A 15,560-nucleotide genomic window follows, 5' to 3' on the forward strand; every position below is an offset into this window, starting at 1 on the left:
ACTTTTGTTCGTTTTCATTGGGGAGGAAAGAGAGGCTTGCTAGGAGACCTTGGTCTTCAACGTCAATTTGAAATTTGACTTTCTCTTCTTTTCCATTGGGATCCTTCATGCCGGCATAAAAAGCAAGCACTATGAGCGACTCATCTTCTATGAGTCCTAGTGTATTGGCAATGTCGTCAAGGAACAAAAAGTGACCATCATCCACCACCACTGGATGCAAAGTGAGAATTTGGAGGTATGGGACTTCCTCCGGCACCTCATCTCCCTCTATCATCTAATCTTCCTCCTCAGTGGAGTTAGGCTCTTGCAAGAGGATGAGTGCCACAGATGCTTCAGTCTGCTCATCAACCTCTTCGATAACTTCATTTGATTCCTCCACAATGCTCACAAGCAATCTTTGGTTGGCCTTTTCCTTTGATTTTCTCTTATCCATGCCCTCAAACACAAGTAAGGCCAGAACCATGTCCTAAGAAATGAATTGAGTGCCTATGCACCCCATGCCTAAGACTATGAGATCATCCTCATCCTCTGTCATGTAGTCCCGTTCCATGAGGCCTTTAATAAACCTCAAGAAGCAAAATCAAAAGTTTTTGTCGGCCGCATAGAAATGTTTGAGGAAATACACTCATAGCCACACTGTGTCGGATCCCTCAAAGACTATGGCATATTCTTCCATGTGTTGTGCCATGTAGTCAAGAAAGCTTTGGAATGCCTCTGCATGAAGGTTGGCAATGGCCTGCATGTCAATTGTCCCCTCAAACACACAACGTATTTCATGTGCTCAATCCGCAAGTCCTACCTTTTCTAGTTGTGTGAGAAGTGCATCAGAAGACGTTTCCATGGGTTTGTTAGCAAAGAAGATGTGAAGAGAGCTTAGAGCTAGAGTTTTGTGAATGTGAAAAATGAAGTTTAAAACCTAGAAAGTCACTTAGGATTTGAGATAAGGTGAACAAGCAACATCACAAAAAGAGAGATTGCATTAGACTTATTAGACCAATGAATAGATCTTTACAATATGTTCACATGCATTCTCATATGATGACCGCATGAGTTGGGCCTATCCCCAACATCAAGCATGCTGAGCTTGCTTCTAGTGTGATGATTAATTGTGTGAAAGTAATAAACAAAAAAAAGATAAGAACAAGCAATTACAAATTGATAAACCTTTCACTATTAAAATAATGTTGTAACACTTACAAAAGCATCCTCAAATGTTGTGCAAGGTTGTTAACAACCAAGGTGATTTGAACTCCTCGCCTCCACTCATGCCCTTGTGTTTTTTTTAACATCAAAATAACTTAAAACTATAATTTAAAACAAAATCACGTGACAAAACATTGAACGACACCAACATTTGTGCTCCACATCAAAGAAATTGCACATTTCAATGGAAAACTTGAACAAGTTGGGAATAAACAAGTATGCGTAGAAATGAGATTCAAAACATCACGAGTGAAATTCGTGTCACTTACAAGCTTTCACAAAAATACATCGCGAAAAAGGAACGTTCTCACATAGAAAGATCTTCTCTTTTCTAGAGCGAACAACCTTTTCATTGATTACAAAGAGATATTTCTTGGGTAAGGTATATTAGAGATTAAGATACTCTTGAAGGTGACTGAGGTGCAAGTCGTTATTCGCTGCAATTTCGTGCACTACATCATTGTGGAGGCATATTTGTAGGTCAGCTGATTCTCTAGTAGCAACATCATAGTCTAGTGCCTCCCATTCTCCCATCGTCAGTTTCCATCTTTTTTAGGGAAAGACCATTGACAAGCTTTGCTTTGCAATATGGTATCTGAACACCACATTCTCAACAACTACAAAGCACTTGATTCTATCTCCCTGGTGGTTGACCACCTTAGTCTCCCATCCAGCTACAAGGAATCCATTGATAACACTTCCCCCTTTGCAAGTCTACATTGTTGGTCCTCCTGTGAACACTCTGAAGTCAAAAGATAAACACAAACACATGAAGAGACTTAAACCATGTTACCGTGGCTTTGTGGGAACCATAGGTGCACTTCATTGCTGCTTGCACATCCGCTTCAGTTATCCTTTTGATTGCTGCGATCAAGGCATTGTCTGGCTTAGGCCATTCCAAACTCTCCAAGGTTGGCGAGTGAACCGGAGAAAGATTACCATATCCATTTTTTCTAGGCGTGACATAAGTATGATTATAAAAAAAATATGTTATGTGAGGCAAGCTTAGAGGATGGACAACCAGCATAGAGAAACTTGCCGAGGCCAGTGTGGATGGCCTCAAAAGTTCCTGTGAAAGACTCTATTGGCTCCCACTCTACAAAATTGGATGGAAAAACATCTGCAAACATGAACAAGGAATGGAAATCTTACAATCATCAAAAGCAACGTACACGGAAGAAATACTAAATAGACAATCTAAAAAGTTGACAATGGAGTAAAATTATAGATTGCAAAAAACCTTGATAGAGCCAATGCTCTCTCTAGCTTCATTTGTGAATCAACATACACATGCTACACCTTTGAAAGCCTCTTTCCGTCTTGTGTTTGCTTGAACTCCATGATTCTTCCCTTCCAATGGTGTGCTTGAGAAGCCATGTGTTTCCTTGAGAACTTGTGTGCACCTCTTGAGCTAGGCTCATTTGTTTGAACTCCATCATCACCCAACATTCACTGTCGTCTTATACATTACTGCATGAAATGGAGTCAATGACACTCCTAGGTCGTTGCGTACCGGATGATGCCATGGGAAACACTTATGATTAGACAGTGCACATCCATGTTCTCAGCTATATAAAGAGCAAGATTCTTGATGGTACACAAAGACGATTGATGACACTTACTAGTATACTGCTCCACTTGCTTGTTGTCTTAATGGGGAAGATAATGTTGCAAAGCTTGAGAGGGAAGTAGATACTCTTTAGAGAGATTAATGGAGAAGGAGCAAGAAACCTGTTGAGGAAAGAAAGAGGGATGATCTAGTAGAAGGATATGATGCAGATCTCAGCTTTAGGTAGAGGTGTTTATTGAGGCTCATGGAGAAATGGAGAAAGGAGAATGCAGTAAGCTTGAGGATGGAAAGGAGGTTCAAACTTCTGTTGCAGAGCTTTTAGGAGGGAAAAGTGAAAGGAAGGAATGATGCCATGCATTTTGTGACTTGAGAAGGATGCATGGGCCTTGGCTCATCGACATATCTCATCACTCTTGGAGCTCCTAGGAAAACTTCCCAATACGTTGTAGGTGCTGGTGCTCTAGGTATAACTCTCGCTACTTCTCTTATAGTCACAAATTTAATAATTTTTCAAAAAAACATGGAATTTAGAGGCAGTTTTCATGCAGGTAAATTCCACAGCAAAAGGTATTGCTGAGCAAAACAACAAGCACATAGCACAAGTTACTAGAGCAATGATGAATGGCAAGAACATGCCTGATTCAAGCCTCATTGTTATTGGGCTGAGGTTGTTGCTACATATGTTTACATAATGAACAAGACCCATGTTGGAAGAATCCAACAACAACAGATATCGGCTCCTGAATAAGAGGTACTCAAAGAGACTCTTTAGCCTTTATAACAAAAATTGCTTATAATTATCTTGCTAGAAAACCTTTAGTTCTTTGATCACTCTATAATTATGAAGAATTTGGGATTATGAGCTCTCAATTTGTAATTTATGCCATTTTCAAAGCAAATCCAGCCCTTGTACATGAAACTTGGAGCAAGGGTATAAAAGGTAGCTTTTGTACAGTTTCAAAAAGCATTATCATTAATAAAAGTGAATAGATAAGGTTTTCTCTATACGTCATGTGTCATCTCTTTATACTCTATCGTTATCTCTTTGCACCGCATATCATATCGAAATTTTGAGAGCACCGTTGTGTTACTCCCATTGAGCTCTATGCATGGATATCTACATTGCAAGCGTTTTTCAAGATCCAAGCATCGAGTCCCACAACATTCCGGATGACATATCTCACTATCCAAGTGTTGTTTTGAGATTCAATTGCATCAGATTCCTAGCACTTTGGAGCTAGGCATGTCCGACATCAACTTTGATGACCTACAATTCTACTACTAAAAAAAAAAGGAGTATTTTTTTGGGTCTGCAAATTTTAGGTTTCATGACCGAGGAGTGTTTCTGATCATCATGGATGATGCCTATTAAGTTTGATGATGTTTGGAGTTGATTTGCTCTTGGTTTTGCATGTGGATGTGTGATTGATCAGAGAAGTAAAAACCAAATTTTCCATAGTTAGAGTGTACATAGACAGTTTCATCGGAGCGTATTATGTTCATACAAGAGATGGCAACCTCTTGGCATGCCTCCATGTCCTAATCAAGTCACTTGTTTCCCGAGATTGACATTATAGTCTTGGATCTGTCTCTTTGAGAGATGAGAGAGGTGATGATTGTGTGGTCATGAGACATTAGCATTGATGCCGGGGAACGAGTACCTAGACTAGTGTGAACACATTCAAAATTGGTACAGTGCCTGGGTAAGACTAGTCAAGTAGAGTAGATTAGGAATGGAGATCGAGGTATCCTTGATCTTTGTGTTTTGTAAGGTGAGGTTTCTTATCGCAAAAACTATAAAGAGATAGGGTAGAGTGTTGTAAGTGTGAAAGTTTGGTTACTAGTTTTGTTGGTTGTAAGAACAAATAAACTTGCACTAGGCCAAAAAAACGCATGAAAACGTAAAATTTCATAGTAAGTGTAGGAGCTTGTAGATTTGAGTTGTTTTTAGGTTATTTGTAGAAGATTGAGACAAGTACTCTCATAATCTTGGATTTGGATTGAGTCAAAAGACCATCATTGTGGTTTTGAAGCTAAAGTGTGGTGAATGTCTAAAAAGTGAAACACATTAAAGCAAGTTATGATTTGAGAGCATAGATTGCATGTAGAGGAGTGTGTCAGTGCACATCATCAAGCAAAATGTTCAAAAAATTGATGATCAATCTTTGTAAAAACAAACACGTTTTTTCCCCATCAAGTTGATATGAAGAAAATTTGCACATTCCGACTTGACAAGAGTGTTTGGCTAGTGTTTTTGAGCACCTGTGTGAGAGTTGAGTGCAAATGGAAGCATAGTGTCACGTCATATGCTTGTTGACTCTAATTGGTAAGAACAAAATGGAATGCAGCCTAATAGCATGTGAAAGAAGCACTAGATCAATAAAAAAGGAAAAAGAGCTTTCTTGGTCTATTATAGGAAAAAACACGTTTCTTTTCCAAGACAACTCCATAAGTTTAACTTTTGAATTTTTCTTGGACACGTGTTTATTGGATGTTTGCAAGCTAGTTTGTGTTGAGAAATTGCATGCTTGTTTGTGGACACTCACACACATAGAGATTTGAGGTGTAGCAAAGCTAGACAAAAGCTTAATCGGAAGAAGTGAAAATCAAACTTGACCAAAACTGGGTGTATAGTATGTTTTTGAGAGTGTTAAGAATAGTACAATTGTCAAAAACTTGATTGGACTCGAGCAAAGGGGTGGAGAAAAAACCTGTTGGTTGCAGGAGTCAAAACTTGGCAAAATTTGGGACAAAGGTTCTTCTTAATCCAAGAAAACAAGCCATCAAATCAAAAGTGAGTCTAGGCACACAATGCAAGTGTGGGGTCAAATCCCAGCTCTTAGACTAAGAAAATTGCTAAAATTGGAGTTCAACTCAAACTAGATACCCAAAACATTGTGAAACTTGGTGAGTGCACTCTTGGAAGAGGGCAAAACACTTTGGAGTTGAGAAAAGTTGCAAGAAAGTGCCAAAAATAGGGGTGAGGGAAAAAAATGTGTTTTTTTCTTGGATTTCTGATGGAGAGAGAAATTTTGGCCAAGATTTGGACCAAAGGGGAACCTTGATGCAAGGATCATACTTATCAAGGAAAAATTGAATTTGGGAATTTTTACATCAAGCTAAAACAAATCCTAGTCGAAAAGTTGATGGAAAATGGATAATGACCACCAAAGACCATCATAAAGCTAAAATTTTGGGATTGGTGCATGAATGCATTCATGGAAGTGTGTTGCATGCTTGTGAAAGAGCTGAAGTGAAAATTAGGTCATAAGCTAGTAGACATGGAAAAAAACATGTTTTTTTTCTACAGAGAGTAAGGAGCACACATTTTTGACAAACTTTGATTCCAAGCAATGACTCAAGCTCTATGTAGCATAAGTAGCTCTTTGGATCAAGAAAAATTAGTGCATAAGGTGTATTACATGCAAAAAGTGTGTATAACTCAACTACTAACCTGACTTAACTCAACCCCAACACTTTAGTTTTGTGTTGAGTCTTGTGCAGACAAGGATTGAGAAGTATTCTCCCCCTCCATCTGAAAATTAGGCATGTTACATGTTTCCTAGCCTGAGTTTCAACCATATCCATAAACACCTCACTTTTGTGCTTCATGAACTAGACCCATACCTTCTTTGTATGGTCATCAATAAAAGCTCACACTTCACCCACAACCATGCATCTATATGTACTAATTCTAATACATGCCTGCTTGCATGCTTATCATGAAGAAATGATTCTTTTCCCTGCTTTCCAATCTAACAAGATTCACAATTTTTTTGCATTTCAATAACTTCAAATGCTAGCAAATTGTATTGTCTTTGGGCGTTGTAGATTCACATGAACAAATATGCTTATGCTAGATTTTTATATCTGCTACAACCCCTGCACCTTTTGGAAACATGATGGTATTCACCTTAGGCATATTTACATCCATAGTAAACATTGTGCCCATTTTCTTTCCTTGTGCAACTAACCTTCCATTCTTCTTATACTCTATGACATAGAGACCATTAAAGTTAAACCTGACTTGCAAACCCTCCTCAACCATCTATATAATAGAAACCATGGTACATTTCAATGGACACTCATATTCGAGGATTGCCAATCCACATGGAATGGCAAAATTTCACATAGCCATTCCAAATACAATGTCCACATTTTCTAGCCGTTCCAACTTCCAATAATCAAGATTTAGAACTTACAAAAGTAAGCCATAATACGGAGTATATGCTACAAAACTATCTAATGTAGATTCATAGTTTTATGTATGCATCAAAACATACAGATAATTACATGGAGCGAGTGAGACGATTGCACATGTAGACGGAGCAATGTAGCTTTGGTAATGCACGCTCAGGTTGCAACTTGGCTATGTATTATAATTACTTTTATACAATTTTTACTAGATTTATTATGGAGTAGTGGCCCATACAAATTTAGGAAAATGCCCATTTGCTCACATTCCATGCTAAATTATGATCTTTTTTAGTTTGCCGCTTAGGGGACATCCTCTTGCGTGTGCCTTGGATTGAGTTCACACTTTCGTTTTCCTGCACCTTGCGAACTCATTCAGTCGGGAACAAGTAGCCTAGGCCTATACGAATTGAGTTTTGCAGCAATCATGAGAGGAGGAGGCAGGAAGAAGTTGAAACAGGGAGCGCTCAATGGAGGTTCCGAACTTCAGCCTGGCCAAACAATTAGAAGAGTGATCTCCTTGCGTGGGTCGAACATTATCGAGGTCTCTCTCTCTCTCTCTCTCTCTCTCTCTCTCTCTCTCTCTCTCACACACACACACACACACACACACACACACTTTTTTTTGTAAATCTGTTTTGATTAATTTACCTGTGGGAAACCTCAATGCGAGGAAAACCCACCCAAAAGATCATATACAAAGGGAAGAACACTACTGAAGTGTTCTGCAATACAAAAGCGCTAAAAGCAAACATAGAAGAGCTGCAAGATTTCCAGGGACATGTCCCCAATGTCAAAGGCAAAATGTAACGATTGCCTCAGCGAAAACTTGAATGATGGGAAAGGATCTGCATCGTGCTGGTGAAACATGCGGAGATTGCGGCGGTGCCACAAGGACCATACACACACACACACGTTGCCGTCTATATGGCAGTGTTTTGGATGGTTTTTTCTACTGCCCTGCTCCAATGCATGCTTATCTGCAAATCTGTTCAAGTATGCGGTGGTCGTTTTTCTCGTTAGCTAGATGAGTTTGAACGAGATGAGCCATTAGCTGGCTTAAGTGCCGTTTCTGACAGAAGAAATATTTTCAAAGTATAAGAACAACATGATGATGGGAGGAATATATGGATTTTGTCAGGTTCTGGCACATTATTGTACGCTTTTTGAGTTTATGCAGAGTGCACAAACCGAATAGTACTATACAACATCTTTTCTTGAACAAAATGATACTTTTTCTCTATGTGCTTCGTATTGGCTCGTATTGGCATGAAACACTGGATGTCTTGCAATTATGCTTGTTCAAGTAATTTTATGTCCGTTTGCAATAAAAACCCCATGTTAAAAAATAATTGCTTAATCAAATAAGACTTGCCTGTGGAACTGTAAGCAGCACGGTACTTCACCACTGTGGAATATAACGTTATAGGGGGTTGCTTCTTAATGATCCTTGAAATTGCTCTTATATCAAGTGTTAAGGTGTAACCTGTAGTCGGATGCAGAGTATCCATATTGGATCATCGTTGCAATGCGGATCCTTGTGTCCTTGAAGATTAACCTCGTAGTCGATACCTCCATGGTATAGCGGATTCCTATGTCTTCGATTGCTGAAGAGCTGCAAGATCTAGAGCGCTTGTTGCCAATGTGACTTTGTGGGCTTTTGCACGAAGCAGTTGAGAAGTCCCAACGAAAAATTGAGGTGGGAGTAGGTGAAGGTCTTTAAGAACTCTTCTACATACTGTTGTTGAGAGAGAGCATATCCCCTTTTGACTAACGGTTGGCTCCGTTCTTCAGTGGCTTGAAACAGACAGTAGAGAGCCAAGCTCTACTTGCAAAAACAAACGTTGTAGAAGCCTCCCTCACAGAGAAATTCAAGGAAGTTCACAAGGTGACACATACAAAGATCGACACCACGATACACGCGGCCTTACAAGAATTTAGAAAACAAGAATCTCTAGGTCTTAAAGTTAGAATCGGGGGGCTCCAGAGTCCACACACCATGGTGCACGGATGAGGACACACTTGAAGACGCAATCACCAAGCTCAACGACATTCTTCAACCCATCCACATCAAGCCCGAAACCATTTCTTGGATAAACGACACACATAGACGTGCTCCACCCAAGCAGTGCATCCTCACATTCAAGGACAAAGAGGAGCAAACGAAGCTATTACGCCAATCCCGCCTTCTCAAAGGAAGAAAGCTTTGGATAGCTGAAGAACTGACTGTAAATTAGCTCAAGGCTAAGGCAAGCGAATTCAAGAAGATGCACGATGCTCGTAAAGAAGGAAATGGGTGGTCTATCAAGGCGGAAAAGCCATCATTCAAGAATTTCGATCTCCCAAACCAGCCCCTTCACTCTAGTGGTGTTAGCCTAATAATGCTATGATGCCCCATAGCAAGTATCCTATATCTTTGACTTGCCATGTGTGAGAGCCATAGGCGTTAAAACTTGTCTATTGTATCCTTTCCTATGTGTGCATGTAAAAATGGAGTGAGAAGAGATCTTGCAACACTGGAAGGGAGAATTAGGCAGTGTCTAGCTCTTTCACAAGACAAGCACAAGGGGATCATCTCCATAAGACAGGTTAAGAACATACATATCTATGGATAGATGGGGTAAGTGATAGATTGATAAGAAATTGGAGTTATCAAAGAGTTCAATTGACTCGAGAATTTGAATCCACAACAATGAAAAAGGAAGGAATTGAGTAAAATTAGTTACATATTGGCAAGGATAATTGTAGGTGATTGGTGTCCTTTGAATAGGGGCTAAAGTCCTCCTTTAAGAGGTCTGGAATGCGTAGTGTTCTCCAATTCACTCTCGGGTTTCTAATTGTTGGGAAATGAAAAAAATGCAATGACCATGCTCTTCATACAATGGGTAGTTAATTGGACCCAAGATTTTGCGAGGAAAGTGTAACAATTGGATGATGTGGCATGACCTGATCCGAAGTGAAGAGGAGATGCCGAGCTGCACCAGAAGAGAGGACCAATATCTTCGTGCAGAGGTCCCTAATTCGCTGCGAAACTCGTGCAGAGATCCTTGGTGGGATTCCCACGCCTTATGCTTGGTGGCACAGTAGTAGCATGTCCTTGTGGCATAGAGAGCCATGTGCATGTGACACCTGAGGTTGCATCTATGAGCCACATGGAGGCCTTGTATCTATGTATTTTAGCCTTAATAGTGTGGCTGCTGCGTTTTCCCTGCAGAGGAACAGCTTTGTGGTTGTGTTTTCTACCTTACGCAGCTCCCTTGCATTTGCACTGTTGGGATCACGAGAGGTGGCATTATGGCTGTGTTTTCAGCCCACAAAGAGGAGCCGAGTCTGTGTTTGTCAAACTCCACCCAAAGGCGACTTGTTTGGCTGTGTTTTTCAGCCTTGGGCAGTCATGTTTACACTCATTTTCTACTACTCAAAGAAGGTTGTATGGTGTTTATTTTCAGCCGGTACCTTCTTTTACTTGTAGCGACTGCTTTTTGGAAGTTTCTTTGTTGTGATTTTCAGAAGTGATCGTGGTCATACAGTATCTACAGTGGATGTTTTCTCTTGACTTTGCATAGTCTTGATATGTCAGAGGATATTAGAGAGTTTGCGCCTTGTTGCACTAACAAAGACTTGGTGATTTCATCTTGCATTGTGATTGCAAGATTCGTACAGAAGGATGTATGGCAAGAGATGGTCAGGTGTGGTCTCAAATATTAATCCTTGTACCTATTCTCTCTGGGCGATGATGAGACGTGTCCTATCAAGCTTTATATGGCCTATTGGTTTTAGGCTTCAGGGGTGTATCCCTTGGCAAGAGGCGTTGATGTGCTGAATTTTTTGGGAACTTGTCATCTTTTCCCGGTTTTCTACATATCCTTGGGTGGTGGTTTTGCATTCGTGTTTCAAAGGCATAAACAGATTGCTTATGATATTGGCTGGGAGGTTTATCAAGAGGAGTGCTTTATCTCGCCTCCCTCTCTAGGCTTTGGCCTTTTTGGTACCATTCTTGGTCCCTAACTCTTGCCATCGTGACACTGTTCCTCATGTACAAGATGTTGACATGGCAGAAAGAGCCTACTTTGCATGTGTCATCAAATCAAAAAGGTAAAGCAAGAATTGGTTACACGTTTAGAAACAAGGAGATTGTCCAGGATGGTATTCAAAATCTAGAATATGTCAACAAGAGGAGGCTTCCCTTTACTTTGGCTCCGAAGTAGGTATATTATGTCCACATGGCACAGAGAGTTAAGAGTGTGCATGTGATGCAAAATAAGTAAATACAAGACTAGTTACGAGTTTGAAAGCAATATTCAAGGCATCGGAAGGATGGTATATGTAATGTGTATATAAGAGATAAGAATAGAGAGAGTAGGATCTAGGTGGTAAGGAGAAAGGTACAAGAGGATGGTGTTGTCCACCCGTGTGCTCTCAATGTAGAGCTCAGATGTCGATCTAGACAACTCTAGATGGAGGAGACAAACAGTGATAATGCACAAACATTATTTGATTAATGGATGATGGCTTGTAGTGTTGCAAGTAGTGTGCACATGCATGGGCGGCTCGGATTGCATCCTTGTTGCATTCAAAGCGTGTTGAATGTGGCTAATGCTTGTGTGTGCAAATAGAGTTGACTTTATGCACCACCCCTATTTTCAAACCGTGTTCACGTGAATAATCACCTCTCAAGATTTTTTGTCCTCTCAAGTGCACCTGCAAGTCGAAGGAGTGTCTGAACTCCAAGGTTACCCAAATTCTAATTGGCAATGTTCCAAAAGTATTATCACATCACCATTAAACCATCTAGGGTTTACTTTGAACTTACACAAACAAACTGCTATGGGGGCCTTATATTTTGTGCAACCTGTAAGACAGGCAAACCTGAGAGGTTGGCATTGAGTGTATACTACCGTTGTCTTGATGAAGTTCTCAGTTTCTGAGAGACAAACGGTGAGGTCATCCATGCTTTTGTTTATGTGGGTGGGATGCCACTCCTGGTCGGCGGGCCTAGGCTTGTTGTTGCCACTAATCTTCGGGGGCTCGATGGCGAGGGAGTAAGCTTCTCATTGGCTGCTTAGTCTCGTTCTATGTGATTGTCTGGCTTGTGTCTGGTCATTTATGTAAGATAGTTCTTTAGATCTTTGAGGGCACTTATTAAGGAGCTTCCTTTAATCTTCGAGGGCACTGACAGCTGCTTAAGGGGATATCTCGTTCTTGCTTTCCTCGTACCAATTTCTGAATCTTGGCCTTAGCATGTTGCAAAAACAACTTTGCAAGTTGAAATAATTCGTGCTTACAAATAAATAGGTTAATCTCTTTGCTAATTGGTTTATTTTCCTCTTTACAGGTTGAAGATGAAGGGAATGCAACAACGCTTTGTTTGCTTCCAGCAAAATTCAACAAAATTCTTTGGATAAGAAAAGGTATGCCATGGTAGCTTCGTGTTTTTGTATTTTCCGGTGCAGAGAAGGTTTATATCTTTAATCTAGTGCTGCACCTTTTGTTTTTATTGCAGGAAGCCCTTCTTTTCATATATTGAAATGAAGCCTTTATGAACGTCTATTTGCCATGTGATTCCATGTTTCATAATGAGCTTGGGTCCATGGATGATTGATCCAATTTGTTACATGCTTTTATTATATGTTATCAGCCTTTTGTATCCATTGTGTGGTAATTTTCTATATGTGTGTGTTCTTTGTAGAATTAAGCCTATCCTCAACATTTCCTTGTGGTTCTTTAAGCGTTCCAATTTTCTCGTTATAAATGCTGCATGCATCCTAGATGTTTGAGTTAATTGCTTGATTGTCTTGGGTATAACTTGGGTGCAAACTCATGGACAAGCAAAGTAGAGTACGACAAGTATATCTGAATGAACGCAAAAAAATTCCTGTGTGAGCTATTTATGGAATTTAGTAATAATTTCTGATACGGTTACCCTACTTGTGTTGGTAAAGCAGCTACTGTCCTAGTACTTTTTGCCTCATTGTTATCCTCTTCCTCACTGTAGGTTTTGCAGTTATCCCCTAGATCAATTGCATCTGATATGCAATGTTCTAAAGTTATCTGTTCCATGCTATACAAAGTAGCATGCAAGATTTGCTTATGAACCCTTCCAAGAATAAGGAAACCATTCTTTTCGCAGCTGGATTTTCCCTCAGGACATCTAGCTTTAATGTATATGTACATATCCCAAGTAATGTTGACGGGGTCTTGGTCTTATGCTTCCATCGATTGCTGGTCATTGATACTTGATTGCTATATTTGCAGGTAGCTTCGTAGTGGTGGAGGAGGGCGATCGTGAGAGGGCTTTGGAGTCTGGAAATAAGGTGACAGGAATAATATGTCAAGTCCTTTTTGAAGAGCAAATACGATCATTGAAAAAGAGCCTTACTTGGTCTCTCTCTCTCTCTCTCTCTCTCTCTCTCTCTCTCTCTCTCTCTCTCTGTGCACTGCCACTGTGTGCGCACGTGAAAACTCTTGCTAATCATGGCACATGAATTGCAGGCCGACTTGCTTTGAAGATTCGAAAACAAGGCCTCACTCACAAAGAGAAGGTAACAACAGCAAGGACAACGTGGAAAAAGCTTCAAACAATGATGAGAGTTGTTGTGATGTTGACAACGATAATCTACCGCCCTTGGAATCCAACCAAAACAGGCGTGCAATGCAATTCGACTTGGAGGAGTCTTCAAGTGATGAAGAGGATTGACAGTGATGAACAAGTTGCAAAGTCATGGAGCAGATTGGAGAGAGAAGCTTTGCTTTGATTGCCAACACAACAGAAAACCAGTGGTTATCTTCATTTTGTAGGCAGAGCCTCAGTTGGGAAATTCCAACGGCGGGAAAGGTAAGCGTCTGCAGATTTGTTTGGCTCCATTATTATTCACCTGAAGGGGTCAGTGCAAAATTGCAGTGAGTACCCTTAGCCGCCATTTTTGCTCTTGGTATATTGAATGGGTAAAGCACCTTCAACAAAGTTTCAAGCTTGATTTCCATAAGATGCTTTTGATTTGCCTTGCATAGATTCTGTTGTAGAGGATGGTTCGGTTATACAGGCCTTGGCAACAATTTTGTAACCATGCTAAATATTCCTCTTACGCAAGCTTCTGATACATGTATTTTTCTAACATTGTGTACCTTGCCTTAATGCAAAATGTTTGGGTGCACATCTTGTACTTTCAATGGTCTTATGAAAGTTCTTACCACAACTTCATTTTTGCCCTACCTAAGGCCTTAGTAAAGCATGAAACTCGTGGGATCAAGCGTGGACCATTGGATAAAGCTTGTTGATTTATGCCACATGGCAGGCTAATGATGGTAAAATTCTTTTTTCCCTTATTTGAGTGTCTACGACTGAAAAGTACTTCAAAAGCATGATTTACATAATGAAAGCAAGAAATGTTCTGAACCATGACTATCTTGTTTTCATCGTCCTTCTCAACTCTCTCCCTCGTCTATTGTCCCTCTTGATTGGCCAAGTGAAGTGCATGGTAATCAAGATGCTAGTTATGTTGGGTTCGAACCACCTAAAACGCGCAATTAGAGATTCAATTTTGAGTTCCCTTGGTTGTGCTACATCCAAGCTTCCAACTCCAAGCATGTAAAATGAATTCATTACATAGATCATGTGTGCTACTTGAATTCTTGGCCTTTGCTTAAGGTGTGATTTGGTGTCTTACTCCGTCAAGGTCGGCGGTCGCGAGCAGGAGATCATGGCCGTCTACCTACTCGCCATTACTGGCCGGAATATCAGCTGCAGTCGTCTGATGATTGCCAGGTCAGCACCCGGAACCTACTCCCATGTATCCAATTGAGGAGCTGGCATGTCAGCGCAAGGAAAGCACGATCAACTGTTGACACCTCAGCTGGCGGAATTTCTGCAGCCCGAGATGCTCGCAACCTGCCACCTCAGCTCTCGGAATGTGGAATCTCCACCGAATGTCCTTGCATGTCAGAGGACACTTGCTGGCCCCCCTCCCCCCGACGTTACATTACGGGGAAAGGCCACTCCAGGGCCATTCCCTACCCCATCACTCTCATTTTATTGTGCCTATGCCTCAAAACCACTTCGACATTTGTTTACAAATATTGGGGAACATGCGTCAATATCAAAAGTAGATTATGTACTGTGCTAACATGAAGAAATGAAGCTTCTATTCAAGTTTATCGTGTACATGTTGTATATCAAAAGAAATTTGAATTCCAAATGGCAGTTATACATGAAGATGGAGGATTATAACATCAACAATAAGAGAAAAATTGTTAAAAAAAAAAAATGTTGCATATAATTGTATTCGACAGTCATTTGGTAGTAACCTTCTTTATTTTGCATCTTCGTCATGTTTATAATTGCGTTTCAGCTTGAATCTCATCTCGGTTCGCAATTTTTGCGGTGGCAACTTCTAGGCTTGCCTGATGTCTTTTAAGACAAGGGAAGATGTTATGGATGTGAATATTTAGCAGATGACATGCACAAATACAATAATGCATTAGTAAGCAAGAAAGAATGGATAGATAATGTTTGTGGGTACTTAGATAGACAAGGACACTCTTCTTAGGTCTTGGAAGTTCTCCCATTACTCGATCGAGGAGAACGGGGTATAGA

General features: G+C 40.4%; 2 protein-coding genes across 3 annotated transcripts; both read left to right on the top strand.

Moving 5' to 3' along the window:
• The first annotated feature begins 7,266 nt into the window (after positions 1 to 7,266).
• On the top strand, positions 7,267 to 14,121 carry LOC147430772 (Nucleic acid-binding, OB-fold-like protein). 2 transcript variants are annotated; one of them, XM_086493334.1, is made up of 4 exons: positions 7,267 to 7,511; positions 12,303 to 12,378; positions 13,223 to 13,281; positions 13,460 to 13,613. In XM_086493334.1, exons 1-4 carry the CDS (start codon positions 7,395 to 7,397, stop codon positions 13,472 to 13,474), a joined length of 267 nt encoding a protein of 88 aa, XP_086349460.1. In that variant the 5' UTR covers positions 7,267 to 7,394; the 3' UTR covers positions 13,475 to 13,613. The 2 variants fall into 2 exon arrangements, with proteins under 2 accessions (XP_086349460.1, XP_086349459.1); XM_086493333.1 differs by having other exon boundaries at positions 7,270 to 7,511; positions 13,223 to 13,349; positions 13,460 to 14,121.
• On the top strand, positions 13,689 to 15,119 carry LOC147430773 (uncharacterized). The gene is made up of 3 exons (XM_086493584.1): positions 13,689 to 13,802; positions 14,644 to 14,732; positions 14,839 to 15,119. Exons 1-3 carry the CDS (start codon positions 13,689 to 13,691, stop codon positions 15,071 to 15,073), a joined length of 438 nt encoding a protein of 145 aa, XP_086349710.1. The 3' UTR covers positions 15,074 to 15,119.
• Positions 15,120 to 15,560: the final 441 nt, after the last annotated feature.

This window comes from Adiantum capillus-veneris, chromosome 21 (genome assembly GCF_014529385.1).
Source record: "Adiantum capillus-veneris isolate H3 chromosome 21, ASM1452938v2, whole genome shotgun sequence".
NCBI classification, from domain to species: Eukaryota; Viridiplantae; Streptophyta; class Polypodiopsida; order Polypodiales; family Pteridaceae; genus Adiantum; species Adiantum capillus-veneris.